Source organism: Epargyreus clarus, unplaced genomic scaffold (assembly GCF_041222505.1).
Source record: "Epargyreus clarus isolate Ecla_fem2 unplaced genomic scaffold, WU_Ecla_fem_2.2 ptg000026l, whole genome shotgun sequence".
Classification (NCBI taxonomy): Eukaryota; Metazoa; Arthropoda; class Insecta; order Lepidoptera; family Hesperiidae; genus Epargyreus; species Epargyreus clarus.
The window spans coordinates 9176478-9199377 of NW_027332233.1; the positions used below are offsets into that span (position 1 = coordinate 9176478).

At 33.3% G+C, this 22900-nt stretch overlaps 1 protein-coding gene and 1 long non-coding RNA gene across 2 annotated transcripts; one reads left to right on the forward strand and one right to left on the reverse strand.

Moving 5' to 3' along the window:
- The first annotated feature begins 929 nt into the window (after window positions 1–929).
- ine (solute carrier family 6 member inebriated) lies at window positions 930–20085 on the forward strand. The gene is made up of 9 exons (XM_073087367.1): window positions 930–1491; window positions 9422–9615; window positions 14840–14974; window positions 15369–15582; window positions 16348–16844; window positions 16978–17090; window positions 17179–17458; window positions 18888–19120; window positions 19549–20085. The coding sequence occupies exons 1-9, from the start codon at window positions 1088–1090 to the stop codon at window positions 19657–19659; spliced, it is 2181 nt and encodes a 726-aa protein (XP_072943468.1). The 5' UTR covers window positions 930–1087; the 3' UTR covers window positions 19660–20085.
- A 1279-nt stretch (window positions 20086–21364) lies between these two features.
- LOC140753018 (uncharacterized) lies at window positions 21365–22622 on the reverse strand. Its single transcript, XR_012103532.1, has 2 exons — window positions 22361–22622; window positions 21365–21537 (listed from the first exon to the last, which is right to left on the reverse strand). It is a non-coding gene; the product is annotated as an uncharacterized LOC140753018 (long non-coding RNA).
- Window positions 22623–22900: the final 278 nt, after the last annotated feature.

The window sequence follows — 22900 nt, forward strand, 5'->3', positions numbered from 1 at the left end:
AGGATTCCTACCGGCTAAAACCCCACGATGTTCCTATGGGCGCCTTTTGTCGGGACCACGGACAAAAAAGCGAGTACCTAGAAACATGCGCATGATCAGCTGTCCTTGTATCCTAGTATCCAAAGTAGACTTAATCCTTAAGAGTAACGGCAGCCTTATGGTATTAATTCAGGTTTTGCATACTGAAGATCGATATTAGTATCTAAGAATAGGTAATTTTAAAGATGTGTGCGTTTCAGGAACCAACTATTAAGCAGATAGTGAACCAACTATTAAGTAGATAGATAAACAATCAAATAAATATAACAGTAGACTACCAGGGTACGTAACTGGTAAATCCTCCACATTTTGTGACCAGACATGTGCCCTACTTTTATGTAGAGATAGTTTGATGATGACAACGATAATGATTTAAAGCATTAAATGTTATTTGGCAGTGACTATGTGACAGAATACCAATAGAAGAAGTGCAAATAAAATATTTCTGTAAAATACCTATCAGTACTTGAACAATATTGCCTATACCGCAATAAGAATGTCTAGTCTGATAGACAATTACCTAATTAACTTTAGCCCATTATTTCAATAACACTTGACCACTTAACAAAGAAGTAAAGTATACCGACTAGTAATAGGCGCCATATCAGCATAATAAATTGTTAAATACCCATAAATGAATTAACAATCGGTTTATTTACTTTGGACTTTATTACTTCATATTTACCTAGAGAACATTTAAAACTTGCTTGTATTGTAGCGGTATCTATACGTCTGTACTGTAATACATATGTATGTGTTCTACACTTCTTAACCTAGACAGCCGCAGGCGCAGCATATCGTATCGCGGTCATCACAGCGCATGCGCGGCTCCCTGCCCTCCTCCCCCCCTTCCTGTGCTCCCCCCACTCCGCAGTGGCAGAATCACACTTTGTTTACCAATTGCTGCGATTGACGAGCCAGTCGGGGCAGTCGGTCGGGTAACCATACCGACTTCGCGCGTCCGCGTTTGTTAATTATTCGCCAGTCGTGCTTCGCTAGCGCCGAGTGCGACATCAATCCTCGCGTTATGACTGTGTGACGTGATAGCATGAGTAAATCCAATACCTCGGCGGAAGCCGCCTTGCCGAGCGTGGGAGTACACGTGGATCAATATGACAACTCAGACGAGGACCATTCAAAACTGCTCAACCCGCACTCACCAACCCCGATAGTAACGCCCTCTGGACAAATACGTAAAGTTAAGAGCTACACCGATACACACAGAATCCGAGATGTGAGTACCGCATCTGGTGCAGCGTCTGCGCGCTGCCTCCGACCATACGAGCAGGTGACCACATATCCCGAAGGCTCTGAATGCGGAACCAACCAATATGCACCTTCCGTTCGCTCCCTCGCGTCTATTGGAATGGGATGTACTGATGGCCGCAAAATGGTCATCCGACGGGTGCCTACGTCGCCCACAGAACTATTTCATTTAGTACGTCCTCCTACGTGAGTATCGCTGAGGAAGTTACATCCTTTGAACTGTCATTATTCAATTGACATAACTGACTCCAACTTCTACATCCTTTGTTGGCCTTAAGTTTTGAATCTAAACTTCAACAATCCTACACATATATACATTGACTTATCTAAAAAACTCTGTCTAAATAAAAATATACAATTTAGAATAATACTTTACTTTACTTTTCAACTTTTTTTACTGTTAACTTAACCTCCAAATATCCCGTTGCGAGACTGAGTATAACGTCTTGTTGAATGGAATTGAAAAAATCGTATCTTTAACCATAAGTGTAATTACTAATTCATGAATCTGATATGTTATCAGATTTACAAAAATAATAGTAATAATCTTATTTCTAACATCTTAATATCTGCTACAATGAGTTACGAAGTACCTACTTCAAAAACTATACATATATTCTTACACTTCCTTACTTTCATAGGAACATCAATCTCATTTATAGATATTTCAGAAAGAATATCTCAATTTGTCTAAACCCGTACTTATACACTAAATTACATACATACAATATCAAACATTCAAAGGAGCTAACGTACGAATATTTATTCAAAGTTAATATGTAGAGCAAAATAACTTAATATTAATTAGACATGATTATTAAGTAAACCTATCCATTCTGGGTTTAAAAATGGAATTTTATACATCTATTCAACTTATTAGAATAATTCCAGCTTTTAAATTTTGAATATAGGCTATCGGTACTTTTAAAATACCATCAAGTTAGAAAATTAACAATATTTTCACGGTCTGTTGTCTGAGAGTGGGATATACTTTCTGCGTTTGAAAGTTGTTTCCCTTCACATTTATTGCTTTATACTTCTTTGTTCTGTTTATAAAAATGATAGTTTACTATTAAATGCTTATTTATTAATACTAAAATAACAATACGATTGTAGAGTTGTAAGAAATAAATGAACAAATAAAGTGTATATTGACACATAGCTTGTCGTATCTGTAAACATTTTTTGATATCATACAAATAAATATGTATCTTATTTTTTTTATGACGCTGTATAAAAACGTTATAAACAATAAGAATAATAGGATTTATCGTTACGAAAACATTAACAACCAATAAGTAGAAATATATTTATCTAATATTATAATGATTTCTTTGAATGTCAATGATAAATTACAAAGGTACCATGAATTCAATATCAATAAATCATGTTACTCGTATGTTTACGATAACGTAAAGATGAAATTGGCATTACATAATGTGCCAAATAATTGCAAGATAATAAGCGGTATGTATTTAAAGATATCTTTAATAAATAATAAACAAAGGTCAGTTTCTTGTTCTTTTGTTTTCCAACCGATTTTAAATCAACGAGTATTATCAATTAAAATTTAGAAAAAATAAAATACGATTATCTCGAATTGCGACACTGGGCGAACCCCGTACTCATTATTGGAATCACTGGAACGAACACTTTGAAATCTGACATTTTTCAAATACCTACACATAGCGTCAACATTCCAAAAATGATCTCAAAAGTACAGTAGTTAACTCCTAAGGCCTTAACAACCGGTTTTGATCCACACCGAACGAATGGAAATTAGGCACAGAGGTGGAACCTTCGTCAGAGATATTTTAGTTGAGAGAGTTGTGCACAATGATCACTAATCGATACTCGTTGTTTCTATATCGACGACAAAACTTGAGGAGAAGAATAAGAAATGCGCATAGTTACATTATTTAAGTAACTTTTAACTTATCTTATTAAATTCTTTTTTAATGTTCAATAAAAAAAAACAAAGAAAACCTTACTTCCCGGTTGTTACATAAAATAATGCATTACATTACATTGCTGTGTCTAATACTCCTTTTTTGCGTTAGGGGGAACTCCATAAATGGGAGCGACCCATAGCGTGGGATTATGTGATATGGTCACCTACTAAACCCCCTGGTGACCGTCCTGAGACTACGTAAAGGACGTACCTACATCAGATTTCTCTGAGGGCGTTGCCTCGGTCGGACTCTACACTGGTCATAATTTAAAAACATAACAATATCCAGATATTTTTGACATATTACACTATAATTAATATAAATAATTAACCTTACTATTTTATTCAATAAGTAAACATACTATGAATTGCCTTAAAATATACTTTTAGCTAAGTTAATTATAACCCGAAGATGATTATTTGAGACACCTTTATCATTGGACGAATCAGTACAACAAGACAAAAATCATAGATAATCATTCATGAGCGAACTTAGTATCTTTTTGTAATTAAGTATGTACTTACATGTGTTATCACAATAATAAGTATCTGAAAATATTTTAAGTAACATTATATAATTTTGATTACGAATGCATTACGGCTTCCTCCGATTAGCACGTGATTTATAAGATTTTACTAATAATAAAACAACATGAGCCTTTTGTTTATTATTACTTAATCTGGATTTCTGTTTAGTATAATTTTTTTGTATTAAGTGAAGTAGATTACTTAAATAAGCTTTTTAATTCCATAGGCTAATTCTGTATTTAAATTTTATTTTATTCATTACTTTATGTTCTCTAGAGTACCATATTCTAAAGAATTTAGGATCACATCACTATCCTAGCCTATAAACAGCGGATGATCAAGACGTTTCTAACAATAACTCATATTATGGCAAATTACGATAAATAGTTTAAAAGTTATATGTATGTGGCAGCATATTTACCTACATACCTACATGCAAATCGGCCAAAATCATAACCCGACTAGAGTCAAGCAAAAAGAACAAAATAAAAAAGTCCAATTGATAGGTAACCTTTTTTAAACAAAAACACTAACTCTCTACCAATATGTGACTGAACGTGTCCAATGCCACAAATTAACATAAGTTACTCATTTACTCCGAACTAGGTCGTTTTCAGTATATGTCTATTGTTTAATGAAGCTACAACGTAAACGTGTGAATTATCTTACTCGAGCACTAATTATATTAATGTTCCCACACCCGCCATTGAATAGTGAGTGAATACAGTAATTCAGAAACATAATGCACACAATTTACACCATTCGAAATAAATTCGAACGGCGATATGCGTAATGATTTTAGTACTTCAGGTATTTTCCCAAAAATGTATACCTACAGTTGACCATTTCGTAGCCTCTAAAGTTGAAGATTTTAAGTTTATTTTACATATTTATCTGTTCATTTGTTTGTTTTGAGTATGACGCAATGTAATGAATTCAAAGTGGAGTTTTGCGGTTCAGACGTAGTTGATGCACTGTAATAACTTTCAGTAAGTACTATTACAGTACATATAAAACATCACAAACAAACCGCTTCATCACACCATATCACACAGTAGAACCGAGGTAGTTCGATGGTTCGATAAAATCAGTGTAGTAATCTGCCGTAGAACCATTCATTATACATTGTCAGAATTGACTAGGATTTATATGTGTCAAACTGGTGAATAGGAACAGACAGAGTAAATCCTAAAATCCTCGTAGCTTAGTTGTATGTAGTTTTGGTCGTCTTGACCTTCATGAGAGGTGATAAGACTGCAACGCTATCTCTCCGCGCGTATCTCGCAACATGGCTACGATTGATCGTGCGCCCAATTTTATCGTTGCCTATTTGATAATGATATTAAAATACGCTTACGCACTCACATGCTGACAGCTAGGGATTACCACTGTTGCTTAAATTGTTTTGATGTGAAAAATCTGTTAGAGCGCCCTAGGTGTAAGACCACAGGGTAAGACCAATTTGTATGACGTGACGACAAACGGCATGACGCTTTCTCATGCCGCTATGTGCCTTCTTGTGTGTGAAAATGGATGTTATAATTTTTTACTCTATATCTAATTACAGATATAGGTTTTCTTTATTACTTTTTATTTCGGATTTGTTTAATTACTTAACACATTTATTTTTATATTCTTTCAATAACCATATATTTCGATGATACACATTCACACTGGCCGTCTCTTGATGGCCACATTTTGTCGCACATATTTGTTTATTTACATGTACTTTTTTATTTTTTTTTAAACTTTTTACAACAACGCACGCCATAGCCAAGATTTATATGTACAATTATGTATGTATATATGTACAATTTACATACATACCACATCAATCTCGCCATTATTTTAACATTGAGGGAGAGCACCAAATGTCAATAACATTAACTATTCGCAGTACTTAGTTTAGTTTCCAAACCACTCTACATTCTTAAAACTTTAAGTACACACAAGGTGTATCCGTCCAACAAAAAATGTTTATTATAGGCTTATAAGAATGACGTGAAGATGGCAATAATTTCTAAATATTCCGACGTCGGCCAGCTGATGTGCGTGAGCCTTTGAGCTGTGTGAGCTCACCTTAATCTAAGGCCTTGTAGGTCTATCTTCAATCCAAACATTTCTTGCTGATCATGAAGCAAATACATGAAGACAGTTTAAATGGAATATTTTGCTTGTAGATGCTATTTTTACTGACAAAGATTACTGAACAAAATTGGAAGACTAGTAAAGCACCGGATATACGTAATCAATCTAAAAATAAGATAAACGATTGACGGTAATAACTGATTGGCATAAAAGACTACCGGCCCGACTCCATTGTTATGACACGAAATAGCCAAACACGTGGATAGGAAAATAGGGAAAATGACGGTTAAGATAAAAAGTATTTTTATCATATTACAGTCGTCGATTGTATGATTGACAAATTTTTTACTAACGAGCACGGGTCTATTCAACGGAAAGCTTGGAGAGGATTTTGGAACTGTATAAAATTAATATGAAAGCATTATTTATTGAACAAATCCGTTTATAAGCGAAGTATACAATGTTATACAAAGCGGCGTAACATGAGTAAACGACGCGTGACCATAGATAAATAACTTTAAGGGTTATGACATCGAATAAAGTCTAAAAATAGTGTAGTCAAGAGCTGAGGATAAAGACCGGAAACAAATCAGTGCGGAAAATGATAATGATAAACGTATATCTATAGAATAAGAATAGGACGAAGAGGACTTTTTATTTGAAGGTAATGTTCATACAATCATCGATCTAAATACTAATAGAATATTAACTTTGTTAACTTTTGCAATACACTCAAAGATTTACCAATTCGTGAGTATAAATAAAATGTGAATGTAATATGTAAAAACGAATCATAGAAACGACATATAAAAATTGAGAATATTGAAAGTGTTAATATTTATTAGTAAGATCATGTCAAAGATCATGATCATTTAAGCTAAATTATGTAGACATTTAGAAATCATATGAATTATGAGTTCTTAAACTATCCCACAATCATGGAACAGAACTTGCTTTTCTCTTCTATGCCCACAATGGTTGACAAATAAAATATACGAAGTTAATGAACTGTTCTCTCTTTACCTATTTATATAGAGATACCTACTACTCAACGTATAAAATATTGTCTTTACCCAATTCCTTAAGAATTGATCTTAAGTAAACGATTGTGACATATTTACTCTGATTTTTTCAAATATTTACATTTTAAATCAAATAACTGATTGCACGAGTTATCTTCGCGCGTTTTAACTTTGTTGCTCTATAAACACTTACTCATTTTAAATTTTTCAACATATTTTTATTATTTATATCGTAGCTACGTTTAGGCATAAGATGTAAATGAAGGTACCTATATACGTAAATAGGAAATGTATTTACTTGACACAGCGAGCGTTGGTAGAGTTTACCCGCCAGACAAACAAAATTTACGGAAACCACTAAAACTACGATTGTCACTTGTTTTATTTTAAAATTATAAAGACCTAAGTACCTACTTCACACAACAAAATAATAAGGTATATAGGTAATAAACTACATTACTCAGGATTTTTTTATATATTGTAAGTAGCAACATCTTGTTTTACTTCAAAAAGTGACTGATTTTTTAAGCTTTCGAGTGTTAATATAACGCTTGTTAATAATATAAAATTACTTTATTCAATTTTTGCTTACCAAAGATCGAAATTTGAAAATTTTTAGTAAGTAGACTGCAATTGTACAATGCCGATAGTTGGTTGGGAATAAAATGGAACAGATTTCTTATTACATATTTTTTTTTATTTCATTTTTATCAATTGATTATTGACCTTAGTAGGCACATAATATACTTATATGAATCAGCAACTAAGTACATTTATTGCAAAAGTTTACATACTTGTGAGTTGAAAGATATGGCATACCTAAGTTTTTTTTATCAGGATGTTTATATATTTACTTTTGTTGTATGTGTTCCTAAAAGTAATATGTATAAAATAAGATATTTTGATATATGTGAGTGTGAGGACGTCAAGATCCGGTACATTCATAATTTCTAAGAATCCTAAGACCATTTATGCATTAGCGGACTCGATAATGATTGTATCGTCATCGATATTTCAGAACAACGTCGATATTTATAGTAAAGCTTTTTATCAAATTATATAAACGGTACTTTCTCGGAATAATCTGTAATTAATAATATATTGGACAATGGTTTTAAGAAATTAATTTTTACCAATAATAAAATTAGTCTGCATCACCTGCGCAGGTTCTTGTGTTAAGCAAGAGACTTGGTCGCTCTAGATGCCAGATAGTAAAGTGAAATACGAAAACTCATTTCCAGCTAAATTTACAATTAGAGATACTGCATTTAAGTAATGTAAATTTAATGAGTGAGTGTAAATGATCGCGATTAAACTTTATTTTTGTAAATGTGGTAATTATTATTTATTTAACGTAAAACAGTGGCTGAAAAAAGAGCGCTGAAAGACAGTCTCACTTTCAGCATATCTAGCTCTATAGCACCCTGGCCATTTTACTCCAAAAGATTTGTGGACGATATAAATTATCCCAATTAAGTAAGAAATCGTTGCCGACTTTTTTACCGATTGTCGATAAAATGTGTCCCCGAGGAAAGTTGGGCCTTGGTAACCGCCCATAAGGCCAACGCTTCTGGCATTTCTGACGCTGCTTGCTCTACTCGATTGAGGGCTAAGGCCAGAGCTAAATATCGTGAATGTGCTTCAATAACCATCATTAATCAGCTTTGGTCATAGTTCCATATGACACGCAAGCCAATATCAGTCCTTTCATGCGCATAATTTGGTAAGCAATGCGTGACTAAACTGAAAATTATAATTAAGGAGAACCAAGTCTAGCAGTTACCTACGTGAATTACCAATCACACTTCACACTTATAAATAAATCAATAAATGCTACTTAATATATTCAATACTGATTCTTAGGTAGAACCTCCTACTAATGACACCCTCTATAATGATTCATTAACTTGTGATTCTTTATATTGCATTGCATTTATTTAATAAGTTAAGAATCTAAACATTCTCAGTTGCAACGCCCATTTCTATATTTCACTTCATTTTAGAGATAACTATTTTAGAATAATTCATGTAGAGGAATCTTGTGTGAAGTCTACGTTACCTATGTACCTATATAGCTTAACACTAAAACGCTCAGCTCTTCAAGGCAGCGGTCTTTTTACACAGTTTAACCAAAAATAATTTTATGGATCTATCACATGAAAGTGGAGGCGAAAAAAAGATATTATTAATACAGTCTTCCATTACTTAGTACTGATTACGATAACACTTCGATTATTTCCTTAGATTTATAACTTGGGATCAAAGATCTAAAATCTAAATGATGAAATATGAGATTAAAAACCTATGAATTATGAGCAAATTTATACAATAAAGTTATGCATAGTTATACAAATACTTATCTTGAGTTAAAACATAAGCTCTTAAAAGCCTGTGAAGTCTACTAGCCTGCGATTGGTCACTATGGAGGACTTTGCTATGACTTAAATACTCTTTATTTAAAAAATAAACTCGTGTCCAGAAGAGGTAAATAATGGGCTGATCTATTAATTATATTTTGTCACAACAGGCCTCCTGATGAAGATACAGCGTCACACGAAAGCGACTGCGACGAAGAGGAAGAAGATGCGGAAACTGTTCACCTGAAACCTAGAAGGCCCTTTTGGGCTAACAAGATCCAGTTTGTCCTAGCTTGTGTGGGCTATTCCGTCGGTCTTGGAAATGTCTGGCGTTTCCCTTACCTGTGCTACAAGAGCGGCGGCGGTAAGATGTTACCATAACTTATGTACCTACTCACTTGCGCACGTTAAAAGTTAAGGTTAATTAGGTAATAATAATCTTTGGTAGGCAAAGCATGTAGGTAGATACAGACAAAAACTATACAGAATAGATTGTTATCAATAACGCACGTTAAACTATTCGCCACCTAAAATTATCAGAGCAATTGTACACTAAAGTACGAATAGCTCAATTGACACGTCTTGACAACAAGCTTCTAATTACACAAACTCGATTCTAAGTCGTGACAAATAAATTTACTTCGATTACCTCGAATGTCTCCTCAATTTTTGCACGAATACAAGCAAATAAAGTATGTTTTCTTGAACAGTGTAAATACGTTGACAAAAAGATCGTGTCCCAAGTGGCATTGCTTGGCAGTAGGGTGTGTTACAGGTATTCTATTATCTACATAGCATGCCGAAATGGCGTCAATTACACCTACTTCCACGTCAAGATAACATTAATTTTATCAACTTACTGTGATAACAATATTTATTGGCATCTAATAACAATAATATAAACAGGTAATGCTTTATGTATATGTAGGTAATATGATTAATAATCTTAAAAGCCATTTAAAGTCATAAAATTTATTTCTGTGTATATTTCCTAATGAGTAATGAGTAATGACAAACAATTAATTTATGAGTCAACTACGCTGATTTGCGCCTAAAAATATGTTATTTCTACTCCTTTTGCGTCAAAACACCACATACCTCGTATTAGTATTAGTAACGAGGTGATAATATATTCTGAATATATTATTGTGTATATACAAAATCGTGGCGGCAAGTTATGTTTGTGTCGCCGTACGCTAAGTGGCGCCGGTTGTCGCCGAGGCGCCAACTACCACGGCCAACATCGCACGGTGTGAATTACAGCTGATGCCTTCAGTAAACTGATATGTCACGTAAAGCATACCACGTCCCATGGCAGCTTTAAACATCTTTTATAATATTGAAGTAGTAAACGAGCATGCATTCCTGATGACAAGAGGGTACTACATCTGTAATCAACCTCATATAAAACTAGAATCCTACCTGGGGTTGGCCACCAAGGCCTTCCTACCCCTGTGTACCACAGGACTGTGTTGGAATGCCTTAGATAAGTATGTCTTTCGATAAGTATGTCCATACCACATTTTTCAAAGCGGTACACAGCAGCCCTTAACAATATTGTTATTAGACAGACATGGGTGTGGGAGTGGTTTTTCCGGAGTAGGTTGTCATAATTATGATTCCGATGATTGTCGTAGACCGCGTTCTCTACGACAATCATACATATTATTCAAAGTTATGACCAGTGGTTAAATGTCCGATCGTGATTTTCCGTGTGCACAATAATATATATTTTATCTCATGTTTTATCTATCTGTACAAGAGGATTTAATTTAATTCAAAGGCTCAAACACTATTAAAGCTATGTTGATTTTACAATTTTATGCAGATTATAGATAAATAGTAAAGTGTAAATGCGCTCCTTACCAGCTTTTCCGTGTAATATAAAACATCGAGATTAGGTACATTAGTTAGTAAGAAAAACCGAATATAAGAGTGCACAACTTGTAATTATACAACTTGCAACTACAGTAATACATAAATGTACCCGAAATAGATCTCGGTTACTAATATTATAAAGAGGAAAACTTTGTTTGTTTGTTTGATTGTAATCAATAGGCTCAAAAACTACTGGAGCGATTTTTACAAATTCTTTCACCATTCGAAAGCTACATTATCCACGAGTATATGTTACTCGGCTATATTTTATAATAATATATATTTGATAATTAGATTTTGAGCCGGTACAAACTTTGCCGGGTCAGCTAGTTGTAAATGTAGTAAAATGAGTTAGTGACTAGTGAATTATGAGGTGAGTTTGTAACCTAATGTCTATAATCGAAGTTTAGACATTATAAGCGATCTTTTCGAAGGAAGCGCCTTCTTACCAATCCGCACTTGATCCGTATTGTGAAACATTAAATGTTTTCATTCTGAAAAGAGACTCATGCCCAACAGTGGGACAATAGTGAATGTCTAACGAGTGAAGTTCAATCTCAATTAATCTTAAATCTTAATATTACATTATAGATAACTAGCCGACCCGCCAAACGTTGTCATGCGATCAATTAAGGGGTATGAAAAATAAATAGTAGCCGATTCTCAGACCTACTAATTATGCATATAAAATTTGGTGAAAATCGGTAAAGCCGTTTCGGAGGAGTATGGTAACTTACATTGTGACACGAGAATTTTATACACTCGTATAAGATTTGTATAAATATTAAATATATGACCTCCTCTGTTAACCCTATACTTGGCAGAGAATTTTACCCTAATAAAATTATACTTTTGCTACTTTCCTGCGTTAATTGGGTTATAAGGATATTAGGAAAAATAAAATAAAAAAATCTCTGAATTTCAGTTTTCAGGATATAGTATGTGTCTTTTAGTGCACACTGCCAGGTTCACAAGAAAAAATAATGTATCTTTAAATGCACACCGCCAAGTACTCACTAAACTAAGAAATAATTAAAAAACATAAAATATATCATACATTTTGAAAATACTAAAGATAAAAGTCTCAGGAGTTATGACATATCAACAAGTTTTGAGATATTTTACTTGAGTTGAGAGATTAGAAGACCTCCTCCCAAAAAAACGTCGTTTCACAAATAAAGCGACTCGAAACTTTTCGAGTGGCAATATTTTTTGTTTACCACTGTTCTCATGACGAAACAACAACCAGGAATTACAAACGAAGATGTCCAAAATCTTTGAAGACAATACTAACAATGGCCTATCACATCTGTACGGTATAAAGCGACTTGTCTGTTTAGACCTTCATCCATATTTCCGTTAGAATGCTGTATTAAATTTTCGCATATGGCTGGACCTTATTCCAATTGATTGAAGGTTGGGGTAAGAAGATATACTTTTCTGAGGCATTCCAGCTTTGTCTTCAGGGCTAGTGGCGCATCTATGGCCGACTTCAAGTGGGAATTTGGGCTTATCTGTGATCGATATTGCAGATGTTCTCGAGTCATCATTAATGGAGATGTTTAAATTTTTGACAGAAGACGCTATTGACTGGACAGGACTTGAATTCAGAGACGTCTTGATGTGACATACACATCTGGAATTCATCTTTCTAAGATTTTCTGGATTCTACATCAGATTTAATTACGCAATTTAGACACTAAAGCTAGAATTTTTCAGCCTCCAGTCATCTGAAAGAAAAATATGGCAAGCTAAGGACTGGGAATTTAGTAGATGTGGGGAAATGTGAATTGCAGTCATGAATTATTAAAAAAAAACTCTCTGAATCTTGTTCACCCTACCCCTACCTTGGGTGCAGAACCATAGTATATAGTAGCAAAGTTGGCAATGTGCATTTAAAGACACAATATTCACAAAGAGTAATAGTTTATGTCGTTGGCTGTGTGCATTTTAATGCACACATAACAAAAGTCATGAATTACTATATATTCAAAACATAAATCTTAAAAATAATATCACCAAAAAATTGCATAAAGCTTGCAGAAAGTAAAATTATATAAATTTCATACATATAACTTAATTTCATTCAGATAAAATAAGATACTTAGAGAGCGTTGCGCAGGCGCTGACCGACGGCTCGCTATTTTGTTTACCCCTGACAATGTGTGATCGAGACATGTATAGATTTCATTTTCTGACGTAAAGAAACATTTGCTAAGTTGCTTTGAGTTATTATTAAAAAGATTCGATGTTGCATTTTTCATAAAAAAAATCTGATTTAAATGTGCATTTAAGTGCACGCTGTCAAGTATAGGGTTAATAACATAATTTTTCCCAAACATTTCTTTAACACGCCTTCAGACAAAATATTTTATTTCATTTGTGGAGTTTCGACTATTAATTTTTAATGTATGACTAATAGCTACTTACAACAATATCCGGGTCCACCCAATTTAGGAATTTACCTATCTTTAAAGTTTCGGGTGATAAGATTTTTGTACTATACCGGAAATATTTCTTTTTTCACTATGGGTATATGACTAATGGTTTATTGCTACATTTATATAGAACTACAATCATTAAGTAACCATAAAAACGAGAGTAAAGTAACGATAACCAGGAATTTCATATCAATTATTAACAAAGAAATGATTAGATTAACAAAACAAAGATATGGCACCTTATTAGTAACAATAATATATTTTTTGCAATATATTAAAATCATTATTATTACCTGCTCTTAACACGACAGTCTAAGTAGCGATATAAAGAATTATAGATAGTTATTTATAGGTAAATCTTATTATAAAGCAGATGTCATACGTTTAATTTACTTCCACTTTTATCAAGTGCCTGGGTTAATTAGTGTTCCTGTAGGTCAATTTAATTTATTTCAAGGACACCGTCTGTATCTATTTTGTATGAATGATACATTTACATGGTGACAGTTTATAAAATGTTCGATGCATTTCAACGAAATACGTATAGATAAATTCTTACTTTTTTTTTATTATTACGATTGGGTAGGACCCACTTATAAAATAGGTACTTAATTGTATCTAAAAGGAAGGTGATACAAAACTGCGTTTCTTAACAGTTGCACAATATATTTTGAATCTAAATATGTAATTCCGGCACTTCTATAAGGAAAACAACAACAAACAGGCAGGCTTATAAACATCTGAAACCATTTTAAAGTACAACAAAATTTATAAGCGATCCTAGATGTTTTGCGAATTGCGACCCGTGAGAACACATTTGGAATGCCTTATATATTTGAAGGTAGAGTTAATAGAGCCTTTACGATTCAACTCCGGACGTACCAGTGCCACATCTATTGCCTAATAACAGCAGTGTAATGTTGCTGTTTTCTGCTTTAAAAAGTGTTGTAGGGAAGACATACTTATAAGAGTCTGTCCTCAGGAATCTAATCTTATCACGGGCTGACTAATAGATGTCCATGGGCGGGTCGTTTGCTACATATATATTAAAAAGTCATGTAATAAATAGCAACACCGTATATATTAATGCTTATAAGGTGTAGGTGTTATAGAGATAGGTGTAGCGATGTAGAGAAACCACCGAATTCAAATTACGTAAAGTTCTTCCACAGTCAATCAGGGACTTAAATGCTCATAGCGTTAGGTCCGCCTTTGTACCATCTTGTAGATATATAAAGACTAAATAAAGAAATAAAATTATTTTTTCAGGTGCTTTCCTCATTCCCTACTTCATCATTCTCCTCGTGTGTGGCGTGCCGATGCTCTTCATGGAGTTGGCGGTGGGCCAATACACGGCACATGGGCCCATCGGTGCACTTTCACAAATATGCCCCTTATTCAAAGGTATGTTAGGTGGACTAATACAAATATATTTACAATTCTTTGAAGGAACAATCGCTTATCAAATTTTCTACATGAGTGCATTTAATCTTTTATTACGTAGGTATCATATTTATTCGTATGAAAAACTATAATGTGTAATATCTTGTATTAATTAGAAAAATGTAATTTAATTAACTAATTATTTGCTAAAAATACTGCAAGATAACCTTTGTAAATTTTTGGAACTGGACTTCTTTTATATAGTAAAAAAATATTAAAGGCAATGGAAAATATTAATAAGTACGAATAAAAATCCCTGCATAAATCCTTTATTTTAGGGAAGCAATGCGTTACACATAGGTACATTACCCCTTCTAATGAGGAATTTATTGTAACACATGAAAATGAATTACAGGTGCAGGATTAGCAAGCGTGGTGATCTCCTTTTTAATGTCCACGTACTATGCTGTAATAATAGCCTGGGCTATATACTATTTCTTCACATCTTTCAAGTCCGAAGTGCCATGGGCGAGTTGCTCGAATCGATGGAACACACCACAATGCTGGGTTCCGAACCACAACATCACTAAGCCTAATGGATCTCAGACACCCACTGAACAATTTTTCGAGTAAGTTTCATTTACCCATAGACGTGATATTTTTATTAATGTAGTTTTTTGTGTAAACCTTCGCTGCCACCTATAGGCTTCTGACACATTAGGGCATAAATATTTTTCATTAATTACCAAAGGTTACACATTAATGTAAGTTTACTATTTGTAAAATAATATGAAGTGCCTAAACGTACAACTAATATGTATTGGACACTTATCATACTAGAATGATATTATAATTATAAATACTTCCCAAGATACGCATAACATATATTATAATTGTACTTTATACTTCAGTCTGTGAGCAACATTACTGAGCACTTAATATACATCAGACAGAGGAAGTGCCATATTATGTCCCATTTAAGATCGCTGTATTGTCATATGACTGCAATCTTGGTATCACAAAAGTGATGTCTAATGCTGGCTTCCCACGGTCGATGATTTTGCGAATGAACTTACCAGCACATACTCATAATCGTGATAAAGTATCGTCTGTGATAGAGCGAACAAATCCTTAGCGGTGTGTTGGAGTCGATCATTTTAAAGATGCGTTGCGTCCTCCTAATTTGCATAGTTTTCACTATACATTTTAGAATGTTTCACTATACAAAATAGCTGTGAATCTTAAGACCGACACCGTAGTAATAACCTTAGCGCAGTATGTTGATATCCATAGTCTTCCGCGGTCATTGCTTAAATCTCTATATTTACGTAACGTGGGAAGCCGCCATAATACTTCACTAACACTCAAATGTGTCATTTATTATATACTTCCAGGAAAAAGGTCTTGAGCATGAGTGCCGGTATAGAGTTTCCTGGTGGCATGCGGTGGGAGTTGGCTGCTTGCTTAGTTTGTGCTTGGGTGTTAGTGTACTTCGCCCTATGGAAAAGTATAAAATCCTCAGCAAAAGTCCGCTACATCACGACGACGCTACCCTTTTTACTGATTATAGTTTTCCTCGGCCGATCGCTAACACTTGACGGCGCGGATGTAGGACTAAGATTCTTTTTTAAACCAGACTGGGAACTCCTAAAACAATCGAGGCCCTGGGTAAATGCTGCATCACAGATCTTTAACTCTATCGGCATTGCTTTCGGGTCAATGATCATGTTTGCTTCGTACAACCGATTTGATAACAACTTCCTTCACGACACCATAGCAGTGTCACTAGTAAACGCAGTAACCAGTATTATCGTCGGAATATTCACATTCGCCACAATAGGAAATATCGCATTCGAGCAAAATACTTCTGTGAAAGACGTGATTGCCGACAGTGAGTAATATTGTAATATTATTTGATATCTAAAAAGATATAGACATAAATTACATAATGTTACAATATGCATTTCTATAGTTTATCTATATACATTGTGATATTGGTATCTAATTGTTCTTATCAATTTCAGGTCCTGGCTTACTATTTGTAGTTTACCCCCAAGCCATAGCGAAGATGCCAGCGTCGCAATTATGGGCGGTTCTATTCTTTTTCATGTTTCTGTGTCTCGGCCTCAATAGCCAGGTAATTATGAATAATCCATTCATTACAGCAATATGATAAGACATATCTCGATAAGCGTCTAAGATTGATTATCTTTTGGAAATTTCAGTTCGCAATAGTAGAAGTAGTAGTGACATCAATACAAGACGGTTTTCCCAACATGATACGGAGGCGGCTCGTGTATCACGAGTTGCTGGTGCTGTGTGTGTGTGCCGTGTCGCTGGTATTTGGACTGCCACATATCATACACAGCGGCATATACGTATTCCAGCTGATGGATTACTACGCAGCCTCACTCAGCATCACGTACCTAGCGTTCTTTGAAGTCGTTGCCATAGCGTGGTTCTATGGAGTGGGAAGACTGTCCCGAAATATAAAACAAATGACAGGTTAGTATGCTTTATATTTACTACACGTGTCATATTTATGTAACCTTAGAAGTGGTAATATAGGTGTAGGTGGTAGTAGGTGTAGGTGTAAATGATATAAATAGGCTTTGACTTCGGAATATTCTGTTCAAAAATATTATGAACATAACACGGGTATGTTGAAAGCAAGTTTATTTTGATGCATACGTTACATTCCAAAGAGACAGCGATCTAAATTAAACAAAAACCAACTCTCGTCACGGTTGTTGTCAAACAAAATACGATAATGAGGTCGCACCTATTGCTTCACGCTTGACATTCACTACGCAACTGTGCCCATGGATTTCCGTTTTACATAGTACCCAAGTCCCAAAGTTATTATTCAGAAATATACAAAATAATGTTTAAAAACGATGGCTTTTATATATTCAGCGATACAATAGTTATATTTTCAAAAAGACAGAACTGCAAGCAGCATTTGTTTTTTCTTACATTCTTTTTACAATATTTTCTTTTTATAGTGACCTGCAATTAATATAGTGCTAGTATTTTAATACTTTTTAAATATGTCTATGTTGTAAATTATTTTTACATTAATATAAAAATAGACATTTATTTTGCATTTTCTACATTGCATGTAATTTAAACCAAAGTAACAGATAAAGCCCTCTGCAAATCTATGGTAATACTGCTCCTGTTTATATTTCTATCTTGCAGCAATCATAATATATTTTTGTATGCCAGACCTTTTATGGAGACGGCTGATACTTAAACAACTTGAGAGCAGCTGATGTTGTATTGTTTGCATTAATAAGATTAGGTATAACATGATCCCTACACCTTATAAAACTACACATATGTGCATACGTAATATCTTATCGCTACGTCAAACAGATATATCTTTAGTTGTCTTAGATTAGGTGTGAAAGAAACACCTATGTAACAACGAACGAACCTTTGTGACGTAATAGAAAATCTGGAAATTTATTACACTTGAACTCTACACCAAATATTCGACACAAAAACATACGCATTTTTGTCAACTATTTCAAAGAAGAGACAAATAAATACATACGATTTAAAAAGTTAAAATTATTCTTGTATCTATTGGTAAAGTACCTATATTGTAGACTTAATTTTAAGTGCGTATGGTATACCTAATTATTTGACTATTTGTGGGTTACTCCTCTGAAATGTAGCGATTTAAATTTAATTACGTGGGTATTCACTGAGAAGTTTACGAACCTTCTTAACTCTGCGTATTCAGGTCATTTACAACACAGGTAATTTTCACCTACACTTGTAATCTAATTGAGAGGAAAGATCGAGGATCTTTCCTTAGGAAATTAGGCGAAGGCCTGTATGGGCGTAAAACATGCACTTATTGAATAAGGTCGGCGTAACTTTTTAACTTATAATTTTTATACCTAAAAGAAATATACCGAAACAGGTCGCCGACCTTCGCTGTACTTCCGGTTCTGCTGGCTAATCGCGACGCCTGCGCTGCTGCTGGCGCTATGGGTGGCCAGCCTGGTGGACTACACGCCGCCCGGCTACAGGCATTACCAGTACCCGGCGTGGGCCCAGGCCCTGGGCTGGATCATCGCCTCTCTCTCCTTGCTGTGCATACCGGTGTATGCGATCGTCGTTATCGTCAGAGCACCGGGAGAAAGTTTAAGAGAAGTGAGTTATTAAGTTATTTTCTACGGTGAAAATTAATTATGGTCTCTTTTTTTCTGCCTTAGGGATAACCCATATTTTCGACATGAAGTCGCAACTTGCCATCATTCTTCTTCGTAACGTAGGTAGGTATGTGTTTGTTAGCTCTTACGGCAACCATATTTGGACGACTAAATGTTTTATTGAATTTTATACACGTAACGATTAATTGTCTTTGTACATTCTTATTAAATTTTAGTGACTTCTGGGAATAGTATGCCAAATTTGGTGCGAGTCTTTTTTATTTTCAAATTTCTTAGGAATTATTTTCACAGAGAAAAAAGGCACATTTCTTTTAATGAAACATATTTACTATTTACCGTTTAATGATTTACCTAAGTTTTGATTTAAGACGTCTCCAAATATTAATGATGATTTTCTGTACTTTTCAGAAATTAAGTTATTCGATACGTCCGACTTCCATGTGCGAGTGCGGCGTAAATGGTTGTGAAGCATGCTATTCAGACTCCGAGCCTCCGGACGATAAGCCGACAATGAACTAGTCTACATATTATTTATTAATAAATCTTAATCAATAAGAACAATACACGAACGTCTGCGACACAGTGAGAATGCATATCTCTATCAGCGCAGCGATATCAAAAATAAACACGACAAAAAGACGATAAAGTCACACTGGCATTGTAATTATCATTAATTTACAGCGACGCGAAGACCATACTCGACCTAAAGCTATGTACATACTGCTCTGACACACTTTACAGTACTCGAATCAGAATAGGGTTCTTCAGCTGACTTTGACTTCGATGAGATGTACTTATAGATTAAGTGACGATAAGAAATTATATTCGAGAAGTAGTTTCTCATTCAAAGACGTTTAACACAGTTATACTGCCTGATAACGTAAAAACTATTGCAATACGTAACTTCCTATCAATAAGTACAAAACCCAGCACAATATAGGTTGATATCATATATTATTCGTTAATCTATCAACTTATAGATAGAAATTTGTAAAAAAATCTTAACAAATGTGAATAATGGTTACATGATAGAAAAATGTATTATTAATAAAATATATTAGCTTTTCTTTCATGTTCATGTTATCTTTACAATATGTGAGTAAATAAAAGGCTATGAAATAAAAGTACCTAGGAATGTATTATCATAACTTTTTGCAAATGTGGTATTGCTTCGTTGAAGTTAGTTAAAACAAACCAATTATGTGTGTGAAACAAATTAAGTTATGTAAACAACTCAGTGAAAAGTAAGTTAGATAAAATGTACAAAATATTAAATATATAATTAATAATTCAATGAACTGTTAAACAATCTACATTACAACAACAAAATTTTCTCATTATTCCAATAAATTAAGCGATTGCTATTGAAAAAATCATACAATTGAATTAAATAAATATGACTAGGTAAAGCAGAATAAATGTGACATTTTGCATGATATCATTAGGAAAACCATTTAAACAAAACATTCCAAACTATATCTACATTTTCATTTACACTTATAAAATGGTTATAGCCCAATTTTGTGTTGAAATGTTATGTACAATTAAGTAATATGTAAAAAATACCCTGAAACGGCACTTAGCAAATTAACAGAAATGCTGAATAATATATGACCAGTTTAATACTGATAAACAATGTAATAAAACATAGGAAAAGAAATCTAGGAGTGTTTTTCAACATGTGGGGTAAGAAAAATTGAAAAGACATTTTCACTCAGTGAGTGAAAATGAATATCTATTTTGTATTTAATTAATACAAACTTGTAAAAATTAATAAGATAAATAAAATACAGGTTAAAAACAGTGAATGATGGGAGGTCACACCATAAGAAAGGTTGAACATCACTGATTTAAGAAAACTACCTACATACAATAAACATTTTCTAGAAAAACCTCTGTGATCATCTACATTCCAAGTATATTATTATAAAGTACTCAGTACAATGGAGTTTTTATTCTTCATTATTTACTTATAAGTAATTTAAATATTAATTTGTGAACAATATAAGAATGTTTGTTACTCATTATAATGATGGATGTGAAGTGTTTTATAAACATAAAAGAAATTTTATGTTGTGTTCAAAAAATAGATGTTACAAAATAATAGTTTGAAATTTCACCTTTCTTTATTTTCAAAATAAGAACAGTAGAAACCTTTTTAGCAGTTTATGTAAATACTTGAATATGTATGAATGTGTTAGTAATTTAAGAAATAAAAGAAAAATCAATTTAAACATAATTTATTGTTTTATTTGATCCTATAATTAGTACACATTAGAATTACATTGTACAAGTAGATATCATGTCAAAACATATACTATTTTTTTCTTTTCTTTGGGGTGACCACTACCTTCTCAGATTCATCAGAGCTGCTTGCATCTTCATTAATATAATCACCTGTAAAAAAAAACAATATCCTGCATTCATAGATTAGTAAAGATACTTCGCCGACTTGAAATTGAATGAAGCCACAAACGGCTTATTAGTAAGTTCTTTTTTTTAATTCTTGACAAATAAAAACATTTTTAGAGAAAATTTACGAATAAATAACTAATACTGCATAATTTACGTAATAAATAAATAATTATTTCAAATATTTTAGGGACATTTTAGAACGGAGAAGTGGCAAAACTTTTTTATGCAACTATTTCAATTGTCAAAACTGGTACATTTTCTTGTTAGGAGTGAGTAATCTTTGCTAATCTATACCTGCATTATAGACTTTACACAACATCACTAGAGCTTATTTATATTATAATGTAGTAAAACCTTTCACGGTTTGAATTAAGAGGTACCATCACCATACATATTTCTACCATCTATAACTGCAGTATTAGGTGCTGTTCTATTTTGGTTTGAAGGAATAAAGGAAACTATTATACAAAGCATAGGACTACAAGAGTATTGCATATGTGTTACAGATGTCTGTGGGCAGTGACCATTTATCATCGGGTGAATAACAGATTAAGTAGATTAACAAATTCCTTTTACTGAACATTAAGTAATCGTTAATCTAAAATTTGATAAACTAACTTCATTACTTATTCATGACGAGAGTAATTTGAATTCTAATTACTTAAGTGCCCAATCTTTGCTTAAAGTAATGTGCCTATTATATTAATTAGCTACTGTTACAGATGCATGAAATACTCTTTTACATATTTTACATACATATATTTTATTAGGGCACTTCTTTACTGTTAAATATTGTAATACTCACCAATTTCACCATTGTCTTCAATCATTTTTGTAAAGATTTCATTAACACTTTGACGAAAATTTTCTAGCGACACTAATAACTCCGCTGGTTCAGTATTAGTTTTTTTAGTTACTGTTTCGATTACCCTATTATTTTCTGCTATATCACAAGTAATGGCAGGCATTTTTATAACATGTATGAGAGGCACATTAACCTTTTGAATGTATAAAAACAAATACAAAAATCTAACCTAACATAATATTGTCATTGACGACAATTGTCAATTACGACATTGTCAAATGTCAATGTCAACATATAAACGTTTCATTTTCGTTATATCACATAAAGGTGGTATTTAATGGGTATGAGTTTTATAATAAAGTCATAGTAATATTTCATAGAAGTGATCATTCGTAAATACATTATTATCTTAGAATGTATTATACAATATTTTTCCTATTATCGCTTTTTATTTTGGCTCGTTAAGATCAATTAAAAACAAAAGTAATTCAATCAGCTGATGTTTCAATGAAATCTGTCAGTTATATCAGTCAATGTTAT